Source organism: Peromyscus californicus, unplaced genomic scaffold (assembly GCF_007827085.1).
Source record: "Peromyscus californicus insignis strain IS unplaced genomic scaffold, ASM782708v3 Scaffold_11__1_contigs__length_118956290, whole genome shotgun sequence".
Taxonomy (NCBI): Eukaryota; Metazoa; Chordata; class Mammalia; order Rodentia; family Cricetidae; genus Peromyscus; species Peromyscus californicus.
The window spans coordinates 116,347,739-116,370,333 of NW_026294402.1; the positions used below are offsets into that span (position 1 = coordinate 116,347,739).

The following is a 22,595-nucleotide window of genomic DNA, read 5'->3' on the forward strand; positions in this document are numbered from 1 at the left end:
ACTCATGCTCTGCTTGGTGGAAGTCTGGGCCTCCACAACTGTCATCTGTCACCCTGCCCACAGGTGCAGAGTGCCACAGAGAGACCTGGAGGCCTGGTGTGGGAGGCTGGGGGTGAGTTGGCTGTCTAGGCAGATTCCTGTGGGGTTGCTGTCCTCAAGACACTCTTAAGAGCTGGATGTGGTAGAACATGCCTGTAACACCCGCACTTGGGAGGCAGAAGTAAGATGGTTCGGAGTTCAAAGCCACCTTTGGCCACATGGTGAGTTCCAGGCCAGCCTGCCCTATGGAATTGACACCCTGTCTCAAAAAGGCCTAAGAGTCAAAACAAGCTGTGATGTGAGGGGGCTACTTCTTTTGTTGTTGTTTGGTTTTTCGAGACAAAATATCCCCATGTAGCCCTGGCTGTCCTGGAACTCACTCTGTAGACCAGGCTAACCTTGAACTCAAGAGATCCGCCTGCCTCTGCCTCCTGAGTGCTGGGATTAAAGGCATGGGCTACCACCACCCCGCTGTAAGTGGGCTTCTTAGGAGGATCCTGTTATGTTCTTTTCTCGCACCTCTGTGCTCTGTCCTTCCGTGTGCCACTTTCACACAGGGCCTTGGGCTATAGGCTGTGGGTGTCAGACAGAGTGCCTAGAACATTCCATTCCCCCAGGGTCTGGGCCCAGGCTCCTCTGCCTTATCTCTTCCTGAAGCCTGGCTGGGTGTGGGGGGCCAGCTGGGAGACCAGCTCCCACATTTTACCTCAGGGTACTCTTGAGAGAGGGATAAGAGATTTAGATAGAAGGATAGAGGGGAGAGAAACAGAAACACAGGATCGCCTTGGGAGGGCCTGGATCCTTATCTACCGGCCCCTTCTGTCCTTTCTAAAGGGCCTTTTATAGGAATGCCAAGGGGTGGAGCAAAAGACCTCCCCCTGGGTTAGCCAAGTGTAGACCCTTCCAATCACCTAGTAACCATGCACATGGTCAAGCAATCCTCTAATGCAGCTCTGCTGGGTAAAGCAAGCTCAGATCTCACTAGGAAACCTTTATGGGCCTCCACAGCTGGGAAGGCTGTGCCCTGTCTATGCATGTCTGGTTATTCAACAAGAATAAGACATGCACTCTGGCTTAGCAGTACTCTCCAGCCTTCCTTTGCTATGACATGGCCTTTTAGCTGTGTATAGTAAGTCAGGTGAGGCTGGATCCCACTGTGGTGACAAGCCACCCACACTTCAGTGACACAACACCTATGACCCTGTGAAGTCTGTGGGAGAGGCTTTGGTGCCTCAGAAGGACAGGTTACTTTGATCTGTGGCACAGTCATATTGACCTGGGTCTCCAGAAGGACGAGCTAGGGTGGGAACAGCATGCTGATGTTCAGAGATGACATGTCATTACCGAAGATTCCATGGCCAAGCCCTACTTCAGGGTGATGTGGAAAGAGGACCCTGGTGAGCAGCTGAAATGAAGAGAGTTCTAGAAATATAGCAGGCAGCAATACCCACTCCTGCACCTTGCCTTGGTCTCCTGGGACCAGGTTGCCACGTAGTCTACTCGGCCAAGGGCAATGGAACACCTGAGAGCTGAGGCAGAGGGATGATTGAGCCCAGAAGTTTGAGGCCAGTCTACAACATATACCTTGTCTCAAAATGAATACAGCTTTTAAAATGGTGTGTGTGTATACTGACATGAACATGTAGCTGTCAGAGGATGGCCTCCAGTGTCAATTCTCACAGTTTTGGGGGCTGGGAGCAAGATTTCTTGTTTATCCACTTTGTAGGCTAGGCTAACTGGCCTCTAAACTTCCAAGTGTTCTTCTATCACTATTTCCCATCTTTCCATGGAGCTGCTGGGATTTCAGGCTCATGTACTGTACCCAGCTTCACATGGGTTCTGCATTTTACCCACTGAGATGTTGTCTTAGTTAGGGTTTCTATTGCTGTGACTAAACACCATGACCAAAGAGCAAGTCGGGGAGGAAGTCAGAACAGGAACTCAAACAGGGCAGGAACCTGGAGGCAGGAGCTGATGCATACATAGGCCATGGAGGGGAGCTGCTTACCGGCTTGCTCCCCATGGCTTGCTCAACCTGCTGGGTTTTTTTTTTTTTTCTGGTTTTTTGAGACAGGGTTTCTCTGTGTAGTTTTGGTGTCAACCTGCTTTTTTACAGATCCCAGGACCACTAGCCCAGGGATGGCACCACCCACAAAGGGCTGGGCCCTCCCTCATTGATCACTGGTTGAGAAAATGCTTTACAGCTGGATCTCATGGAGGCATTTCCTCAGCTGAGGCTCCTTCCTCCCTGATGACTCTAGCTTGTGTCAAGTTGACACAAAACCAACCAGTACAGTCATCTCTCATACAAATTCATGTATGCACACGTGTGCAAGCACACACACACACACACACCCTATGTAGCTGAATATGACTTTGAACTTATTGTTCACCTTCTGCCTTCATCCCCCCCATGCTGGGATGGTAGGCATGTGCCACCACACTGGGTTATGTGCAGCACTGGAAATCCAACCCCAGGTCTTGTGCATGCTAGGCAAGCACTCTACTCACTGAGCTATATCCTTGCCCTGAATACACCTTTTGGGGGGGGGTAGAGGATGAAAAATATAAAGTGTGAAGAGAGTCTGAGAAAAGGCAACATGTTGCAGCATCCCCAAGGCCTTGTCTGGAGAAACCTGCTAGATGTCCACAGATGGTCACTGGGGCCTTGAGGGAGTGGGGAGCACAGGTCCCATCCTTCTACATATCCCCAGGAGCAGCTGAGCAGACCCCACCTTGAACTTTTCTCAACACTCTTGCCGAGCTGGAGATGGGGCTCTCGAAGCTCTGTCCCCATGCCCCCCGGGGCTTCTGCAGCTCCCTGCAGCTGCCTGCAGCTGCCTGCAGCTGCCTAGCCTGCAGTTTCCTGCAATGCTGAGGACACAAGGAAACAGAAACCAGAGAAGTGAAGCCACTCGCGTGAGCAGATGCTAATCAACACAGGAACTAGATCTCAAGTCTGTCCGAGTCCCGGCCACTTGCTCTGTAAATGCTGCACCGCACCTCTTCTGCCCTCAGAGGCGGGCACACGTCATTGTTCAGCAGGACCAGGGCTATCAGTGGTAAATGACAGACCCTGTCTAGATAAAACAGAGAGTGACTGAACACAAGGATATTAGTTAAATCTTCAGAAGAACCAGAGATTTTACCAGAAGCAAACCCAACCTTGTCCAAAGGAGGGGTGCTCGCTGTTTTATCTTCTGTGAAAACTGGAGTGTGCTTACAAGTGTTTTCTCTTCTTCTGGCTCTGGAGATCGCCATGTGTTTTTACACAGACTTTTGTAGAACAAAAGTTTATTTTTGAGATTTAGTTGTTCACAATTCCCTTTTTCATGTCTTGTTCTTGGAGCTGAGGACTCACTCCCTGATCCAAAATACCTGTTATTCTCCTGCGTCTCCCCAAGGGCTTGCAGCCCCGTGATTACATTACTAAGCTACACTCATTTATTTGACTCTCTAAGAGTCAAATCTAGTCTTAGGATTGTCAAAGCACTCTCTCTGCTCCACCCCCACACCCCCCACGGTGTTTGTGCATATATAAGTATGTTTAGTGAATATAAAACACATGTAAGAGTTGTAATTGTGTACATGTGTGTGTTTATGTGTGTGAGTAAATGCCGGTGTGTGTTGCATGAATCCTAAATGGTCTTATAATAAAAAAAACAAAAACCTGGAGCCACATATTGGGGTAAATACTGAAAGATCAGAGAGACAAAGGAACAAGCCACTGCCACGTCTCACTTCGCCAACTCCACGAATCCTCTGACTGAACGTCTCTGAGTCCTCAGCCGAAAGTGGTCTAGCTGAAAAGACTTTAGTTCCTATCTCCTCACATCTTATATACCTTTCTCTGCCCAGCTAGGATTAAAGGCTTGTGGCTCCCAAGTACTGGGATTAAAGGTGTGTGCCACCATTGCCTGACCTCTATGTTTAATCTAGTGGCTTGCTCTGTCCTCTGATCCCCAGGCAAGCTTTATTTGATACACAATACATCACCAGAGGTGTGAGTATGTCATTGTGCCTGAGGAGGTCAGAGGACAGCCTTGGATGTCAGTCTTTACCTTCTTCCTTGTTTGGGAAACAAGGTTTACAAAAGGTTTTTCTGATGCACTGCCAGGCTAGCTGCCCCTCTGGAGATCCTTCTGTTCCCCCCGCCCATCTGGTAGGCACGTGAATTACAGATTCTTTTTTTTTTTTTCTTTGTTTGGTTTTTCGAGACAGGGTTTCTCTGTGTATCTTTTCGCCCTCCCTGGAACTCACTCTGTAGCCCAGGCTGGCCTCGAACTCACAGAGATCCGCCTGCCTCTGCCTCCCGAATGCTGGGATTAAAGGCGTGCATCACCACTGCCCGGCCTGGATTACAAATTCTTACACTGCTCCTCTGGCTCTTCCATGGATCTGAACACAGGTCATCAGTCTTTTGTGGCAGGTGATCTACCCACTGAACTGTCTCCCCAGCCCCCGGTTTTGTTATTTTAACCACTGTCAAGGGTACAGATGGGCCTCGTCAAACTCGCACGGTACGCAGCCTCACCACCACCCACCTCCAGAACTCTTCAACTTCCCAAACTGAAACGCTTGGTCTCCAAACCGGAATCCCATGTCCTTTGCGCCGAGCCCTGACAACCACCTCTCCACGTACTGCCCCTGAGAACTAACGATACAGATGAGTCCCATACAAAGAGGGTCACAGGGTTTAGTTCATGGCTGGCTTGTTTCCTTTAGCATAATGTCTTCAGGCTTCATCCATGTTATAGAAGATGTCAGAACTTCTTTTTGTTTTTGGTTTTTTGAGACAGGATTTCTCTGTGTAGTTTTGGTGCCTGTCCTGGATTTCACTCTGTTGACCAGGCTGGCCTCGAACTCACCTGGCTCTGCCTCCCGAGTGCTGGGATTAAAGGTGTGCACCACCACTGCCTGGCTCAGAACTCCTTTTAAAGAGTGAACAAAATTACATTGTATATGTTTGGGATTTTTTTATATTTTATTTATTTGAGGTGTGTGTGTGTGTGTGTGTGTGTGTGTGTGTGTGTGTGTGTCCAAATATACATGCCACAAAACACATATGGGCATCAGAGAACAGTTTGCAGGAGGAGTCAGTTCTCTCCCTCTACCATGTCAGTTCTTGGGATGAATCTCAGGTCATCAAGGCCTGGCAGGAAGCTCTTTTACTGGTTAATCCATCTCACCATCCCTGGTTTGGGGATGGGATCACGCCATGGCACACATGTGTATGTCAGAAGAAAACTTCAGAAAATCAGTTCTCTTCTTCACCATGTGGGGCCCAGGGACCACGCTTAGGTCATCAGGCTTAATGGCAAGCACCTTTACCTCCTGACCCATGCCGTAGACCTCTATTTCTAGGTTTTTAAAAAGTTGACTTCTGGGCTGGAGAGGTGGCTCAGCAGTTAAGAGCACTGGCTGCTCTTCCAGAGGTCCTGAGTTCAATTCCCAGCACCCACATGGTGGCTCACACCCATCTATAATAGGATGCAACGCCCTCTGCCGGCATGCATACATGCAGACAGAGCACTCTCACATAAATAGATATTTAAACAACAACGAAAAATTGACTCCCTGGGAATGTTTCCCAGACAGAGAGTTTCACTAGGTATAGAATCCACAACTGATAGGTTTTAGAGCCTTAAAAAAAGTTAAAAGCGGGATTGGGGAATTTAACTCAGTGGTAGAGTGCTTGCCTAGCAAGCGCAAGGCCCTGGGTTCAGTCAACTCAAAAAAAAATAAATAAATAAATAAATAAATAAATAAATAAATTAAAAAGTGTGCCACTTCCTGTGGCTGCCGTAACTACTACTACTACTACTTCTTCTTCTTCTTCTTCTTCTTCTTCTTCTTCTTCTTCTTCTTCTTCTTCTTCTTCTTCTTCTTCTTCTTCTTTGATTTTTTGAGACAGGGTTTCTCTGTGTAGCTTTGCGCCTTTCCTCGAACTCACAGAGATCCACCTGCCTCTGCCTCCCGAGCGCTGGGATTAAAGGCGTGCGCCACCACGGCCTGGCTTTTTTTTTTTTTTTTGGTTTTTCGCCATAACTTCTGATGAGAAGACACTGTCACCCAAGTAGCTGCCCTTCACCCTTCATAGATCATACATATATTTTTCTTTCTCTTTGATTTTAAAAATTTTAAGTATGATACATTTAAGCATGAATTTCTCTGCATCTATCCTGTCTGCAGCTTGCTTAGCTTCTTTATGGTATGTGTGGTATGGTGTGTGTGAGGTGTGGTATGGTGTGTGTGTGTATGATGTGTGTGTAGTGTGTGTGAGGTGTGGTGTATGTGTGTGTGTGTATGATGTGTGTGTATGTGTGGTGTGTGTGGTGTGTATGTGGTGTGTGTGTAGTGTGGTGTGGTGTGTGTATAGTGGTGTGTGTGTGCAGTATGGTGTATGTGTGTAGTGTGGTGTGTGTGGTTGTGTGTGTGTAGTGGTGTGTGTGTGGTGTAGTATGTGTGGTATGGTGTGTGTGTGTATGGTGTGTATGTGGTATGTGTGTCATGTGGTGTGGTATGGTGAGTGTGTGGAGTGTGTGTGGTGTGGTGTGATATGGTGTGGTGTGGTGTGGTGTATGGGAGTGTCCACTGTGTTCATGTGGGACCCAGTTATCTTTCCACCGCGTGGATTCCACTCATCAAGCTCTGGTCCTCAGACACCTTTGCCCTTGAGGCCCCCCGCCTCTCCTGGTGTGTCTTAACTAAATTTGGGGATTTTCAGCCATTGTTACTAGACTTAGTCTTTGACCTGTCTCGCTTCCTTCTCTCTCTCTCCTTCTTTCTCTGGTTAGGATACAGTGCAGTTTTCGGCTCTGTTTGTGCCCCAGGCCCGAGACCCTCTGTGTAACTATGTACACTCACTGTAACACCTCGCCGTTGCCTGGTAGGGGGGGTTCTAGGTCCTTCTCTGCAGTGATTTATTCTCTCACTTTTTTGTTTGTTTGGTTTTGGGGATTTTTTTTTTCCAAGACAGAGTTTCTCTGTGCAGCCCTGGCTGTCCTAGAACTCGCTCTGTAGCCCAGGCTGGCCTCGAACTCAGAGATCCACCTGCCTCTGCCTTCCTAGTGCTGGGATTAAAGGTGTGCGCCACCACCCGGCTAGTCTCTCACTTTTGTCAAGGCCACTCAGGAAGCTTTTGCTTTGTTGTATTTTTTCAGGTCTGTAATTCCCACTTGGTTTTTCTGTATCACTTCTATTTCTTACTGAGATTTTTCTGCTTTGAGAAATTTAAAGGAATCTTTAAATTGATTGATTTTTAATTTTGTGATTGTTGCTTTCAAATCCTTCCAGATAATTCTAGTGTTTAATATTTTCCTGCATGTTGGTGCCTGTTGATTCTTTTGGCATTCAAGTTATGATATTCTTAATCCTTGGTCTGATTCTCTCTCTCTCTCTCTCTCTCTCTCTCTCTCTCTCTCTCTCTCTCTCTCTCTCTCTCTCTCTCTCTCAGATCTTTCATTGCAATAAGCAAACAGATTGTTCAAGTTTAGTGCCCCTTGTCTTTCTTGAATTACCTCTTCCTCTTCCCAGTTCAGGAACAAGTATTCTCCTCGGAAGCTCCCCTAGTCTAGCCCTGGTCTGCTTTTGTGAATTCAGGTTCAGAGCAGAGTGTAATCGTGAGAGGCCGTGAAGATCTTTAAATCTCGCTCCTGCCAGTGCTACCTGGGGACAGGGGATCCCCTAGGCCAGTCTTGTGTCTCTGAACGGGAGAATGAGTTTCAGGCTCAGGACACCTCCCTTGGATGCTTGCTGGCAGTGGGGCTCCTGCTTTGTCTCCCTGTGGCGGTCCCTGTGTGGACTCGTGGAGGCTTGTGGGTGCAGTCTGTGGCCGGAATGAGCCTTCCTGCGCTGCCTTGCTGCTCTGTAGGGCCAGGAACCATCATCCTTGGCTCCCTCCATGATGCCCACCTCAGCAGATGTAGGCTCCGTAGGGATGGTGTTCACAACTGACTCAACCACCCACAAACTGTGTAAACTACACAACAGGCTCTGGATGGCCGATGAACCACGCTTCAATGTTTTCCTGGGAAGCCTGGCAGGGAGTCAGCACCGTAGAATCCGTCAAAAACCAAAATATGGCATTAAGTCATCTGGTGGCTATAAATTAATTTTTCAGTCAGTGTCTTCTATTCAGGACTTTGGAAAGTGAGACTGTGATCACATTTTTATTCACTTGGGGAGGGTTCTTCAAGTTGTCAGAGATGGGTATGTCTGCTCTGGCTCAGCCGTGTGGCAGCTGTGCAACCCAGCAAATAACTGCAACGTTGTCTAGAAATGCCCCACTGTCCGGGGCTGGGATGGAAACCCTCCCGGCCTGCCCTAAGACAGCCCTTGAAGTTGCAGAAAGGTGGGCAGCCCACCTCTGGAGCCTGACCAAGTATGTGCCCCATAGGACTGAGTGACTGTCAGCTGTGCTGCTCATGAGGGACAGGCAGTGATGGTTCTGGAATCATAAAAGGGGAGGTGACTCAGTCCCCCCCCCCCCGTCTTTTCTCCTATCCCCCCACAAGCTCAAGGTTAAAAACAAGTGACTCAGAGGCATGGTGGGGGAGTGCTCCATTACACCTCCTACCAGTGTCCCAGGGCTAAATTTAACCCACAGCTGCAGCCTTTGGAGCTCGGGGAATGCGTTAATTTAGAGACTAAAGCCCATGTGTGTGGGTTGGGAGGTGGACGGGAGTCCAGAGCAAGGTGGGCATTGAGATTGGCTATGCCTAGTCTCAACCCAACTCCTCAAATCACAAACAGGCTTGCAAGGGCCCAAGGCCAGGCAGGAACACCATAAGCCTAAAGTGGACGAAGGACAATGGGCACAGACAGACAGGCAAAGTCCCTGAGCACTATACAGACTGTGGGAAATGCCACTATTTAGACTCTACAATTCTGAATTGTATTCATTCCCTCGAATATTAAGAATTTGAAGGTCTAAACACCCAGAATAGTAGCATCCTAGGAAACTAGTTTTCCAGCAGGCCTGACACCTCTGAGTGCTCCTTGGCACATGCTGCCCCAGGGTCTCTGGCCCTCAGCAGAGCTGAGCTGAGGCCCTTGGATTCTAGCGCGTCTCCCTCATTGAATGGGAGGGGAAACTGAGGCTCAATGGAGAAACACCTACCCTTATTGACTTACGGGGTTTCTTTAAGGAAAGGGAAAGTCTCTGAACTGAGGCAGAGAGGAAACCCCTTCGCATTTTGAAAGTGGGCGCCAAGGTTTCTAAACAGTGATTGCCAAGGACACGTTCACCGAGCAGGAAACTCAAAGGTACTGTAACCAGGAGTAGTCACGTGAGATACGCTCTGTGAGGACGGCTGTGAGCACACAAGCCTGGGAGGCAGGGAGGAAGGAAGAGTCCTGGAAGAGGGGCGCCCTGCTCTGTGGACTTCAGCCCGGGGCCAGAGTTCCCTTCATGCATAGTCTATACTAAGGAATCCAGAGGCAAGGCTTCCCTGGGTTCTGGTGGCAAATAGGACCGAGAGACTTCCAGTTCTGGAAGGGCCCAGACCCCACCCTCACCCCATGAGCCCCAGCGCTGAGTCAAGGCTGCTCAGGGAGAGGGCCTCTGCCCAGCTGTCCCCTGTGCGTCATGTGCAGGAGGCCAAGTGGCTCCTCTTACAGGGTCCGGGCATCCTCTATATATAGCCCAGCACAGACAGCTGCGCAGTCAGTGCCTGACCCCATAGGACAACAGAGGTGTGCAGAGCGGGCCCTGACACACAGGTTTGCTGCGTTCTAGGGAGCCGCACTATGACGCTGGGCTTGGAGCAGGCTGAGGAGCAGCGGCTGTACCAGCAGACGCTCCTTCAGGACGGCCTCAAGGACATGCTGGACCACGGCAAGTTCCTGGACTGCGTGGTGCGCGTGGGCGAGCGCGAGTTCCCGTGCCACCGCCTGGTACTGGCCGCCTGCAGCCCCTACTTTCGCGCGCGCTTTCTGGCAGAGCCCGATGGCGCGCGAGAGCTGCGCCTGGAGGAGGTGTCGCCCGACGTGGTGTCCCAGGTGCTGCACTACCTGTACACATCGGAGATCGCGCTGGACGAGGCAAGCGTGCAGGACCTCTTCGCCGCGGCGCACCGATTCCAGATCCCGTCCATCTTCACCATCTGCGTGTCGTTCCTTCAGAAGCGCCTGTGCTTGGCCAATTGCCTGGCAGTCTTCCGCCTCGGCCTCCTACTAGACTGCGCGCGCCTGGCGGTGGCAGCGCGCGACTTCATCTGCTCGCGCTTCCCGCTGGTGGCGCGCGACAGCGACTTCCTGGGGCTCTCCGCTGACGAACTGATCGCCATCATCTCCAGCGACGGCCTCAATGTGGAAAAGGAGGAGGCAGTGTTCGAGGCGGTGATGCGCTGGGCCGGCAGCGGCGATGCCGAGGCCCAGGGGGAGCGTCAGCGCGCACTGCCTACCGTCTTTGAGAGCATTCGCTGCCGCCTGCTGCCTCGCGCCTTCCTGGAGAGCCGCGTGGAGCGCCATCCACTTGTGCGCGCCCAGCCCGAGCTGTTGCGCAAGGTGCAGATGGTGAAGGATGCACACGAGGGCCGCCTCACTACACTACGCAAGAAGAAGAAGGAGAAGGGCGAGAAAACCGTCCAGGCCAAGGAGGCCAACCAGGGCGCAGCAGACACCAAGGCTGAGGACGATGAGGAACGCGTACTGCCTGGGATCCTCAACGATACCCTACGCTTCGGCATGTTCCTGCAAGACCTCATCTTCATGATCAGCGAGGAGGGTGCAGTGGCCTACGACCCAGCTGCCAACGAATGCTACTGTGCATCTCTGTCCACCCAGATCCCCAAGAACCACGTCAGCCTGGTGACCAAGGAGAACCAGGTCTTCGTGGCCGGTGGCCTCTTCTACAATGAGGACAACAAGGAGGACCCTATGAGTGCTTACTTTCTGCAGGTGATTGGCCAGCCCTGGGAGGGAGGGACTAGTGCTGGATACTAGGAAGCGGCCTTGGAGTGTGGGAGGGGCGTGTGTCTACTTGAGCACTCTCTTTGGATATATGACCTTTGACTGGCAGCCACTTATTTAAAGGGGGGAGAGTTAAAGGCAGTTTCCAAAGGGCTGTGTAAGTCTGGGTGAGGGGAAAGCCTGGCCCAGTGGTGTGGCTGTGGGACCCTGTGGTCTTGAGCCTTGTCAGGCCTCCACAGTCCCCCAGGCTGGCTACGGTGTGAAGTGTCTTCTCTCTGGGTCTCTGTACATAGGACACTCACTGTTCTCCCTGGTCCATTAAATAATATCAAGTGTCCATTCACACAATTCGGGGTCCTTGTACCTGTAACCACAGGGTTAGTCAGATGCAGAAGAGGTGGGGTGGAAAGCGTGGATTCTAAGGGGTGGGAAGCCTGGAGCAGAGGGTCACCAAAGAGTCAAGGCCACGCGAGGACCCCATCTTAGAGGGGAAAACTCCTCTCCATGGGATTTGGCTGAGCTGGGCCAGGAGGTTAGTACAGGAGGTTGGTGTGGCTGACCCAAGGATGCAATCTGCCCACAGTTTGACCATTTGGACTCTGAGTGGCTGGGGATGCCGCCACTCCCCTCACCACGCTGCCTCTTCGGCCTGGGGGAGGCTCTCAACGCCATCTACGTGGTCGGTGGCCGGGAGCTCAAGGACAGTGAGGACAGCCTGGACTCAGTCCTGTGCTATGACAGGCTGTAAGTGGGCGGGGTGAGGCTGCCGTGGGGACAGGGTGGTGTGGGGCAGGGCCCCTGGGGAGGGGCTAGGATCACTGGAGCACCCAGGAGGCCGGCACAGGTGCACAACCATTGGGTGGAGACCTGAAAATAAATCCGTGAGCAGAGGGGCAGGTAGGCTGGTGCAAAGGCCCAAGACAGCAGGGGAGGGGGCCCAGGGATGCACTGAATGCATTCTAACATGTGTTGTGAGTGTGGGTGCCGAGAAACAGACTTGATGTAGCCATGCTCCAGTCCCTCCTGTCCCTCCAGGTCATTCAAGTGGGGTGAATCGGACTCACTGCCCTATGCAGTATATGGTCACGCGGTGCTTTCCCACATGGACCTGGTCTACGTCATTGGCGGCAAAGGCAAGGACAGGTGAGGTTCAGGCTGGTGGAGTGGAGCCTCTGTGTGGCTGAGGGGACAGGCAGTTGTCACCGCCTCTCTCTCTCTCTCCCCATTCACCCTGTCGGCCCACAGGAAATGTTTAAGCACGATGTGTGTCTATGACCCCAAGAAGTTTGAGTGGAAGGAGCTGGCGCCCATGCAGACAGCCCCGCTCACTCTTCGGGGCCACGGTCCATGATGGCCGCATCTTTGTGGCTGCAGGGGTGACAGACACAGGGCTTACCCAGCTCCACGGAGGTGTACAGCATTGCAGGACAACAAGTAGGTCCCTTTCCCCACCCCCGCTCCTCTGCAGCTGCTCTCCTGAGTCAGCCCTCTCTGCCCTGCTGAGGGTCATAGACCCAGGTCCTCATGTAGATCTGGGACATTGGCATAGAACTAGTCCCTCTCCTCTGAGGCTTCCCTGCAGGAGAGTCTACAGAAGGGCTCCCAGGGTGAGGTGGGGCGGGGGTGACAGTTTCCTCATTTGGGGATTGCTACCAGGAAATGGGCTGGCTCTGAGGTTGCAGCATCAAGTCAGGAGTTCAGGAGAGAGAAGCCATCTGGACCCACCCCAGCAAAGATGGCAGTTAGTGGGTACCCAACCAAGAGGTGGGGCCTCCTAGAGGAACCAGGCTCAGGAGAATGGAGATTGGTGGATGAAGGGATGTGGGAGGGTTCTGGGATGGGATAGGTGACAGAGTAAGACCAGTGAAATGTCTCCTAGGAGTTTAAGCTCCATGGCTCACCGGCTGCCACAGGACAGCAGATTAGGAAAATTTCTCAGAGACAGGGGTCTGGTTTGCAGCTGTGACGAGGGCTAATAGACTCCTCGGGCTGGGAATGTGTTAGGGAAAGGACCAAGGAAAGGCAGTGGAGCGAGCGTGGCTTCTGAGGAATGGGGCAGGCAGAGGAGCTGCATTTCCAACAGTCACTGAGGTCAGCGGTGGGGAGGGTGTTGGGCGGGAAAGAGGGTGAAATGGATGCTTTCGAGTAAGTCTAAGAGGCCAGTTGTCGGGGGAACCCTGGGGGATAGGCAGCAAGTTGAAGATCCGTTCAGGAAATGTAGATTCAGGTACCTGGGGGTGTGCGGGAGGAAAGCCAGGGAGCAGACACCAGGAGAACCGCCAGATGTCTTAGAGGAGAAGGATGGAGGGCATCCAAGGAGCAGGGCCATCAGTGGCAGGCAACACAGCCTGGGCCTGAGTCCAGCAACACTGGGGACTGAGTTCACAGGTATAGGGATATATATATATATATATATATATATCTCCATTCACTATGCAGGTTAAATGGAATGGCAAAGTGATGGGGAAGGGGAGGAGGAGGACCAGGAAGGGGGAGGAAGTAAAGGTCAGAGTGAATGGGGGCACGGCTGGATGACCAAGCTTCTAGGCGGTTGAAGGGCAGCAGCCTGGAATTCGGATTTCCCGGGGTGATGGATGCTAGGAAGGTGGGAACAGCGGCTGCTGAAGCCCTGGATAACTCTCCTCCCCCTGTCCCTAGGTGGTCCTCTTTTGAGGCCTTCCCACAGGAGCGCAGCTCGCTCAGCCTGGTCAGCCTAGCTGGCACTCTCTATGCCCTGGGTGGCTTTGCCACTCTGGAGACTGAGTCTGGAGAGCTGGTCCCCACGGAACTCAATGACATATGGAGGTGAGCCCAGCCTCAGGATCTGAGGGGGATCCTGAGTGTCCCAAGGCAGGGTCAGCAAACACAGTGTTTCCACCCTGGCTTCTCACAAGCCCTTGGAGGAGAGTGACATGTGCCTGCCCCGCTGTGGAGCGCCAGTAGGTCACAGGCAGGAGCCAATCCTAAGCTTCAGGCACAGACCCAGAGTCTGTCCTTTTCTGGGGTGCTTTGTTTAGGAGTGGGAGGTAGCTGGATCCAGGCTCCAAGAGCTGTTTTTTTTTTCCACACCCCTTCCTGGTGTGGGGAAGAAGGCCATCATCTCAGGGACTTCTTCAGTGTACAGAAGCTTCAGGAGGAGAGACTTGAATTTGGGGACTGGAAGTCTTCCCAGAGGGCAGTGAACTTTGAGGAATGTGGGGACCTTGGGATGGCTTTTCCTGGGAGGGGGCTGCTTTACACTGCCGGGTATATTCTTATGGTATCTGTTGTGGGGATCCCACTTTTTTGTTTTGTTTTTGAGACAGGGTTTCTCCGTGTAGTTTTGGTGCCTGTCCTGAATCTCTCTCTGTAGACCAGGCTGGCCTCGAACTCACAGAGATCCGCCTGGCTCTGTCTCCCGAGTGCTGGATTAAAAGCGTGCATCACTACCGCCAGGCGAGGATCCCACTTTTAAGCACATGAAAATTGTTTAGAAATAGAACTACTTGGAGGTAGGCCTAGGGCACCAGCTACCCCTCCTTGCAGGGTCCCTGCCTGGCCTCAGTTGATAAAGCCCCCATCCTTGTACCCACTTTCCCTTCCCCTCAGATTCAATGAGGACGAGAAGAAGTGGGAGGGGTCCTGCGGGAGATCGCCTATGCGGCCGGTGCCACTTTCCTCCCTGTACGCCTCAATGTGCTTCGCCTGACCAAGATGTGACCGGTGCAAGGCCCTAACTGAGCCTCCTTCCTGTCCTGTGGCCTCACAACAAATGCCTTGTGGGATCCAGAGAGGAGCTGGGAGAGGCCAGTATGAGCCAGAGAGGCTACTTCAGTCAGGAAAGTGACGGAAGGGATTTCTCCATGTCTCCTCAAGGACTGAAAAGCTAGGCAGGCACCCCAGGCTGTGTTCTGGCTCTGCCCATGTTGGCTGTGTGTGCCCATTACATCTCCTAAGGGACTCAGTGTCTGTGCCCATCATATGGGAGTGTCTGTTGTTGGCACCTTCTGGTGTTAACCCAGACCTCCCTTAGGAAGTTCAGGGGCAATAAACTGCCTTCTGAGCATCTAACCCAGGGTCTAGAATTAGCCACCACAAAGAGCCAGTGTCTAGAGGGCTGAAGATTAAGAGCTTGACTATACCAGGGTTGGGCTGTCAACGTGAGTGGTCCTGCCCTCACAGGACACCCCATCATGTCCTGTGAATGGCCCTTCCCCAAAGCCTGGAACCATCAGCTTAGAGTAGACAAGAAGCCAGTAGAATACCATGATAGAAAAGTCTTTTATTCTGTTGGTCAGGCCCCATAGCCTGGGCCTGGGGCCCAGACGCAGCTGAGCAGAGCCCAGTCCTCTGCCCCCAACCCCTACTCCAGCTTCTCTTTGTCCTTCCTCTGCTCTTCCTCCAAAGCCAAGGTTCGCTCACGCTCCTTTACCAGCTGGACACCACAGTAGGTAACAAACAAGATGGCCAGCGTGGTCTGGGGGAAGCCTGTTGGAGGAGGAGCCACGCCCCCTGAAGCCTCCCATCCAGGAGACTCTGCATCCTATCCCAAACCCTGCTGGGTCCCTTGGGTGCTAGGGTGTTGTGTGCGTGTTGGGTAGACCAGAGGTTCCTGTCCTCGTGTGAGATTGGGCACGTGCCGTATCCTCTCGCCCTGTCCCTTACCTGTAAGTATGAGGCGTCGGGCCACCAGCTCTGTGAACTCAAGGCTGTTGAGACTCACAAGATTGTACATGATGATAGCCCAGAAGTTTACAGCCCCGCAGAGGGCCCGGACCCTCCGAGACATCTGCTCTGATAGCCGGGCCTGCTGTCCAAGAATGTGTCGACACGAAGGTCAGGAGAGAGGGGCATGGTCAGTCATTGTCACTAAGGCCCAGGGGAACAGTAAGAGCTGAGTAATGCAGCCAAGCCTTGCCCACTCAGAAGCCAGGGGACCCAGTTTCCCACTAAGTGAAACTGCCCTGGCGAACAAGAGAGGTTTAGGGAGAGAAAGTTCTGGACCAGGGACCAAGCATGCCTGGATGACTCCAGGAAGCAGCAGGGCCGCCACCTCCTGTGACCTAGCTGATCCCAGCCAGTCCCAGCCCTGGACCTTCCTACCCACCTCGATTTGTGCCAGCGGCCCGCACTCTGCCAGCTTCTGCCCCCCAGAGCTCAAAATTGAGGCCAAAGCAGTTAAGGACAGACCACAGGTAGACGATGTCACAAGGCCCAAGCCACAGAGTGGTGACGACAAACGTGGCCACGGAGGCAGCCAGCTCTGGGATCACAGCGGAATGATCCCCACCAATGTGGTCATACACATATCTGCAGAAAAGATGGGAGAGGGGGCCTGGAGGATTGTGGGGACAGACAGAGGACACACAGCAGAGTGGCATGTGGTACATCAACCTCTGGGAATCACCTGTACCTCCTCTGCCCAGCTCCAAACTGTGGAGGGGTGGACTCGGACCTTCATATCTGCAGCTGGGCTTGTCTATTCCTAGTTCTGTCTCATCCAGACCCGAGATTTTCAGAACGGTCTGTGTAGACCCAAGGCTCGGTCTCTTCACTCATCTGCTCCTGTCTCTCTCCGGAGGCTCCTACTCCTGTCCCTACTCATGCCAGCTCCCAGCCCCAACTCAGCGAAGGCTCATCACCTGGCAGGTGTCAGGCTGTAGGCTGTAGTCAAGATTCTGGATTCCCCTCATCCCCAACATTACAAGCCACAGGTTCTGTCAGCTCTGCTGGGTCTTGACCCTTGACCCCCCTCACCCACTGTGTCACCTCTGCTGTCCTTCAGGGGCTCCTCTACTGCTCAGGAGCTTCCTAGTCCTGCTTTTGCCTTTTACCCCCACTCCATTCTCTACAAATGCTTTAAGAGTGCAGCTCATGGGGCTGGAGGAATGTCTCAGCAGTTGAGAGTGTGTACTGCTCTTCCAGAGGACCAGGTTCACTTCCCCGCACCCACATCAGGCGGCTCACAACTGCCTGTGACTTCAGTTCCAGGAGATCCAGTGCCCTCTTCTGGCCTCTGTAGACACCTACCGGTGTGTGGTGCACATACACGCATTCAGGCCCACCCACGTATACATAAAATAATAAATCTTGTTTTAAACTGTGGCTCAGATCCCGTCAGTCCATGATTCGCCCTCCCAGTAATAAAGGAAGCTCTTTATGAATGAAGACACGTGCAGCCATGTGTCTGTCTCCTGCCTGACTTCACACCCCTCCCCTCGTGAGCTGTGCCTGCCAGGCTGGCCCTTTGGGTCTTCAGACCCAACTGTTTCACACTTCAGAGTCCATACTTTTGTTTTTCTCTGACCTCGTGTAAGCCTGAGTTCAAACATGTTCTCTCAGAGGCCTGCCCAAGCTCCAGTCTAAAGAAACTTCCAGCCGTGGGCCAATGCCCACCCTGTTAGACCATTTTCCTTCCCACACTTTCTACTCTTTAGACTCGTGTGTGTGTGTGTGTGGTGTGTGTGTGTGTGTGTGTGTGTGTGTGTGTGTGTGTTGTGTGTGTGTGTTTCTTCACCTGCTTGCCCCATTCTCCTCACTGGACTGTAAGATCCATGGGTTTGCCTCATGCATTACTGTATTTGTGCCACACACAGTTCCGGACACACAAGTGCCTGCCACACACAGTGCCTGCCACACAATGGGTGCACAACAAATACCAGCTTTTCACTCCCTAACCTCATTTCCAAGGCTTCTCCACCTTATCTTATCCATACACTCCCAGGATCATACCCCAATTTGAATTCTCACCCTTCTGAATTCCTACTCTGCCAGTGAAACTTCATCCGGTCACACCATTGGCCTTATAGAATCTCTACCACCCTTCCCAGCAGGCTCACAGCCACCACCATCATCACAGTCTCTTGCTTCTTCCTGCTCACCCACCTGGAGACTCCAACCTCTTTCTCTCTCTCTCTCTCTCTCTCTCTCTCTCTCTCTCTCTCTCTCTCTCTCTCACACACACACACACACACACACACACACACACACACACACACACACCCTGCGCCATGAGGTTTCCTTCCTCATGGATTCTAAATGCTCTCCCTCCAATCCCTCCTGGGCTCTCTCCAGTCAGCTTTATCTTCCTGCTTGGAAATGGACACTGCACTCCTGGCCTCCTGCAAGAGGTGATGTACGCCCTCACCCTGTGTCTCTCAGCCGGCACCCTTGCCTACTTCAGCATCTGTGACTAACCTGGCCATTCTCCTCTTTCCCCACGCTCTCTACTGCTACCTCTCTCCTCCTCCTGCTTTTCAAGGCTGACCTCTGTCCCTCCGGGACCTGCTTCTATCAATCACCCTTCCGTCCTGCAGCACCCTCAATGCCCGATCGTGTCCCACTCCTCCCTGAAGCTGATCTTCTGGTTTCCCATGTAAGCCCAGGCTGCCCCAGGACCCTGTACACATTCCCCTTGCAAGTCCTCGGCTCTTCTCCCTGCCTGCAGGTGGAAGCCTCCCGCTGCCAGCACTAGCCCTCCTTGCTTGTGGCAGCACCCACGTGGGAGCCTCCATGCATGCACACTCTCCTTTGGCTTCCAGGGGTTCACATAGCCACGTCCTCTCCTGCTGACCACGTCTTTTCAAGTCTTTTTCTGGATCTTCTTCAGTCCCTGCCAGAGTCCCTGTGGGCCCAATGTTGCTACCCCTGTCCTTCTCACCTCACTCCCCTCCTTAGGACCCAGGCTCTCTGAGACCTAGTCCAGGAGACCCTTTGCCCAACTCATAATGCTCAGTGGATGGAAGACCACCATTCCTCCAGGCTTCTCTTGACTCCAGACTCTCAGGCCTAAACACTTCCCCCAAATCTCCACAAGGATGTCAACTAGACATTTCTGTGTCCCAGGTGGCAGGCAGGAATTTGGGACTCCCTAGATACCCCCACTAAACATGACCTCCTACTAAGCAGCCGGTTTTTATCTCTGCTCCCACCATTTCTGGGGCCCCCACAAAGTCCAAAGCTCTCTGTCTGCCACCCAGGCAGCTGGCACAGCCTCCTCACTGCCTCCTGCTTCCTCTGGCCCAGAGCCAATCTCTAAAACAATCAATGGCCCCAGCCAGTTTGACTACCTATCAGGAAGGCTGGTACCATTCTCCAACTCACTTGCAAAGCCAGTCATTGATGCCACGGTCGAAGTGCCTGTCGGGGAGAGCATATGAGCATGAATTTGCCAGATGCAGAGCCTGGGGGCATGGGGGATGAAGCTAAGGAGAGATGGGAGCCAGCGTCTTCACTCACGTTTCCCCGAAGACATAGAGTGCAGTGATGCACTTAGGAGGCTGAGGAGGGTCCAGGTGGTCCAGGCGTGCCACAGTGTTGACAACACCAAAGAGGACCGCTGCCTTCACCCAGTCATACACCAGGTTTGAGTAGGCCAGGCCAGCTGGGGACAGATGACATCACTCTGGGGATCCGTGCACTGGCCGCCCCATATCCTGAGCCTCACCTCCTCCATGGACAGAGAGGCTTGTTTCTGTCCCACACCTACCCCCATAGAGACAGACCCTGCACCTCCCTGGAGGTGTGTGCCAGGCCCCACTGACCCTGAAACCAGCCACACCCCTCAAGTGGCACCTGCAGCTTGGGAGATTAAGGGCTTTATGGGATGCAACAAATGTGAGTCCTTCACATTTCAAAGCCTTGGTATCCTGGGTGCTACACGCTTGGGAGTATTTCTGGTGGCCCTGCCTCCATCCCATAGGGGGACCCACCAAGAGCACTGTCTGGGAGGCGGGCTGGCAAACTTAAGGTCGCTGGGAATGGTGAGGATGTAGAAGAAGTGGAAGAAGATGTCCACAGCCACGATGGCTGCCGCGCTGAGTCCTGCCTGGGCCTGGATGCGCCATAGTTCCCCTTCTGGCCTCACTGGTTCCTGGCTCACCTGGAGGGGTAGAGCCCTGTCTGAGAGAGGAGCCACAAATGGCCTGAGGATGGGGTGCTCACGCTTGGAGGAGTTATGTCTGAGACAGGAGCCCTTGTCAGGAAAAGGAGACCCAGCCGTGAGTGCTCTGGGAGTCCATGGCGTTCCCTTACCTGAGCATGGAAGCGGTCGAAGGTCATGATGGGCCCAAAGAAGAAGAAGGGCAGGTAGAAATTGTACTTGAGCAGGTCAGCAAGGGAGTAGCGGCGGTCAGGGTGGGCACAGCTCTCCAGCGCGAAGCTGGTGCAACGAAGCACCGTGAAGCCGCTGCCCCCGTGGAACAGAACGTCTTGAAGATCAAAGGTGCCTGTTACAAACCCACTCTGGAAGGAGACAGCAAGCCTCTGGCTCACTAGTGGGCCCATGCTTCTGGGGAGAGCCCCTTACCAGCCTCCTGTAAGAGCTGGGCCTGATCCTGCCAGGTAAGACCGGCTTTAGCTCAGCAACCCAACAGAGCAGAGTCAGACTGGTGCAAGCAGCCGCCTTACTCAAGACAGGTGGAGAAATCGAGGAAATGCTTGGGAATACTCAAGAGACAAGGTCCTCGGGGCCTTATCCTATCCCCTCCATCCTATGTACCTGCCAAGAGATCAGGGGGTCCATCTTGAAGGAGGCCAGGCTGGCCAGACCAAGGGCAAGGCACAGCCAGGGCTGGCCCAAGAGTGAGGCCACATAGAGACCCACACAGTGGCCGAGAAGTAGCAACAGGTACCATGGGCCCATTGTGCCCACCACAGCCAGGACTCCGTACACAGCATACATCCAGGAGCGGAGCTGTGGACACGAGCAAGCCTCAGTTACCTCCCTGGACCTTGGGGTGAATTTCCCACAGTCTCTGGGGGGGCTAAGGAGGGGCAAGCAGGAAGAGGCTAAGTACCCCAGACCCAGCTCACCTGGGGGGCCACCATTGTGCAGAGTTTGGCAAACAGCACGTGTCCCGAGAGGGCAAAGACAATGATGTTTCGGAAGTTGGTGAACCACATCACCCACTCGAAGTCAGCCACATCCTGGATAACCCGAGCAGGAGGAAATGAGGTACAGGAGGGTAGTGGGGAGGGGAGGGTAAGGAGCTCCTGCCCCAGGTTCTGAGGACAGACACCTCACCCTGAGGGAGGGGCCCGGGAACACAGGAAGAAGGAATGGAGGAGGGGACCTAAGGAGGGCCTGCTCCTCAAAGCTTTGTCCCTCTGCACTTGGCACACTGCTGACATTCTACCCCCGTTGCCTCGTTCTGGAAGGCAGGTACCAGAGGGCCAACTTGAGCGTTTTGTCCTAGAGGACCCATTTCCTAAATGAGCCTGAAGGTCCTGAAGTTCGAGGCAGAGCCCTCCTTGCCGTAAGGCATGGGAACCTAGAATAGAGACTGGGGAAAGACATGGGGTGAGATGTGTCCGGGTATCTGAGAGGCGTGGGAAACCTACCATCTTCCGGCCCAGGTACTCCCAGCCAGGTCGCACAGACTCCCGGAAGGCCTTCCTGTGGGCCCCATCTGAGAACAAAGTGTGACCTCTGAGTAGAGGCCTCGCGTGTGCCTTCCCCGGTCATCCCACCCAGAGGAGAGGGGAAAGTGCCTCAGAGCTGCAGGGCTCTTGGGCAGAAAGCAGTGGCCGAGAGGGATGTGAGCTCTCAGGGCCCAGGACTGGGTGTTCTGCATGTCTGGGTCTGGGTCTAGGTCAGACACTCTATCTTCTCTTATCCCCTAGACTCTGTGTGTGTGTGTGTGTGTGTGTGTGTGTGTGTGTGTGTGTGTGTGTGTGTGTGTACCTAAAATGGTGTTCAGGACTACGTCCAAACCCAGGGCCTAGAGAATACTCAGGGTCTGCAGCCTCCAAGTTTCTGGTCCTGTTGGTCAAAACTCTGAGGCTTTTTAGGCCCCTGTCCAGAACCCAACTATTATTACCTTGCGATGCCTCCAGGAGACCTCGGCCAGCATAAGCCAGGGACCCGCTCAGCACCAGGGAGTAGAGGCCGAGCTCAGCTGCAGGCAGTGCTGTCTTGATGCCCATGGCCTGGACAGGACTGTAGGGAAAGCATGGGTGAGGGTCCCCAGCCCCCAGTCTTGCCTAGCCTCACCTCGTGAACTCTCTGGGGTGGTGGAGCCCTCTGAGGAGACTCTGCCCTTCTTATCCCTGGGGGACTTTATGTCAGTCACTCTTCCCACCAAGCATCTCCTTCCTTCCTTTGCAGCTGCCGATTCTGTTTCCTTTGAAGGTTCCCCAAAGTCCAGACCTCACACAGCCCACCACCTTCCTCTCCTTCATACCTCTCTGATGGACTTGTCCAAAACTGCTCCTCCCCGACCTTGGGGGTCTTTCCCAGCGGGGAGACCCTGTCTCTAGTCCACCAGCCAGTTTTCTCATCTCTCGGTGAGCCTCCCTTAGCCCCAGCAAAGCCCTGCCCACAAAGTCCCTTCTTCCTGAGATCCTGTGACTTCCAGACCTCCAGCCTCAGCTCCAGGCTCTGCGTGACCCCATTCCTCCACCAAGCCCCTGACCGGTAGGTTTGTCTTATCCCGGATCTCTGCCTGTGTTCACCCACTGTCCCTCCTGAAGTGCTGTGTAGTCTTGCTGGCTGCTGGCTGGAGGCTGTGCTATTTGAGAACCTGGAGAAGCCCGAGCTAGGCCAGGCAGGGTCAGGCAGGAACTGGGAGGGTGCTGGCTGCTGTCCAAGGTGCTGACCAGTATCGGGTGCCCAGGATGAGTCTAGTCCTCCTGCTACCTTGCTGGGCCATCCCTGGGGCCTG

General features: G+C 53.3%; 2 protein-coding genes across 2 annotated transcripts; one reads left to right on the forward strand and one right to left on the reverse strand.

Annotated features, from left to right (window-relative positions):
• The first annotated feature begins 6,077 nt into the window (after positions 1-6,077).
• LOC128101652 (kelch-like protein 40) lies at positions 6,078-15,133 on the forward strand. The gene is given in 8 exon segments (XM_052724958.1): positions 6,078-10,941; positions 11,537-11,697; positions 11,989-12,096; positions 12,199-12,274; positions 12,276-12,391; positions 13,612-13,758; positions 14,542-14,570; positions 14,573-15,133. Coding segments are annotated over 8 exon segments (1,869 nt in total). The 5' UTR covers positions 6,078-9,789; the 3' UTR covers positions 14,653-15,133.
• Positions 15,134-15,194: 61 nt separating this feature from the next.
• Hhatl (hedgehog acyltransferase like) lies at positions 15,195-22,304 on the reverse strand. The gene is given in 14 exon segments (XM_052724946.1): positions 15,195-15,420; positions 15,598-15,739; positions 16,040-16,081; positions 16,083-16,242; positions 19,036-19,071; positions 19,171-19,315; positions 19,644-19,665; positions 19,667-19,813; positions 19,966-20,175; positions 20,432-20,626; positions 20,746-20,859; positions 21,274-21,341; positions 21,753-21,871; positions 22,116-22,304. Coding segments are annotated over 13 exon segments (1,512 nt in total). The 5' UTR covers positions 21,859-21,871; positions 22,116-22,304; the 3' UTR covers positions 15,195-15,295.
• Between the last annotated feature and the right edge of the window lie 291 nt (positions 22,305-22,595).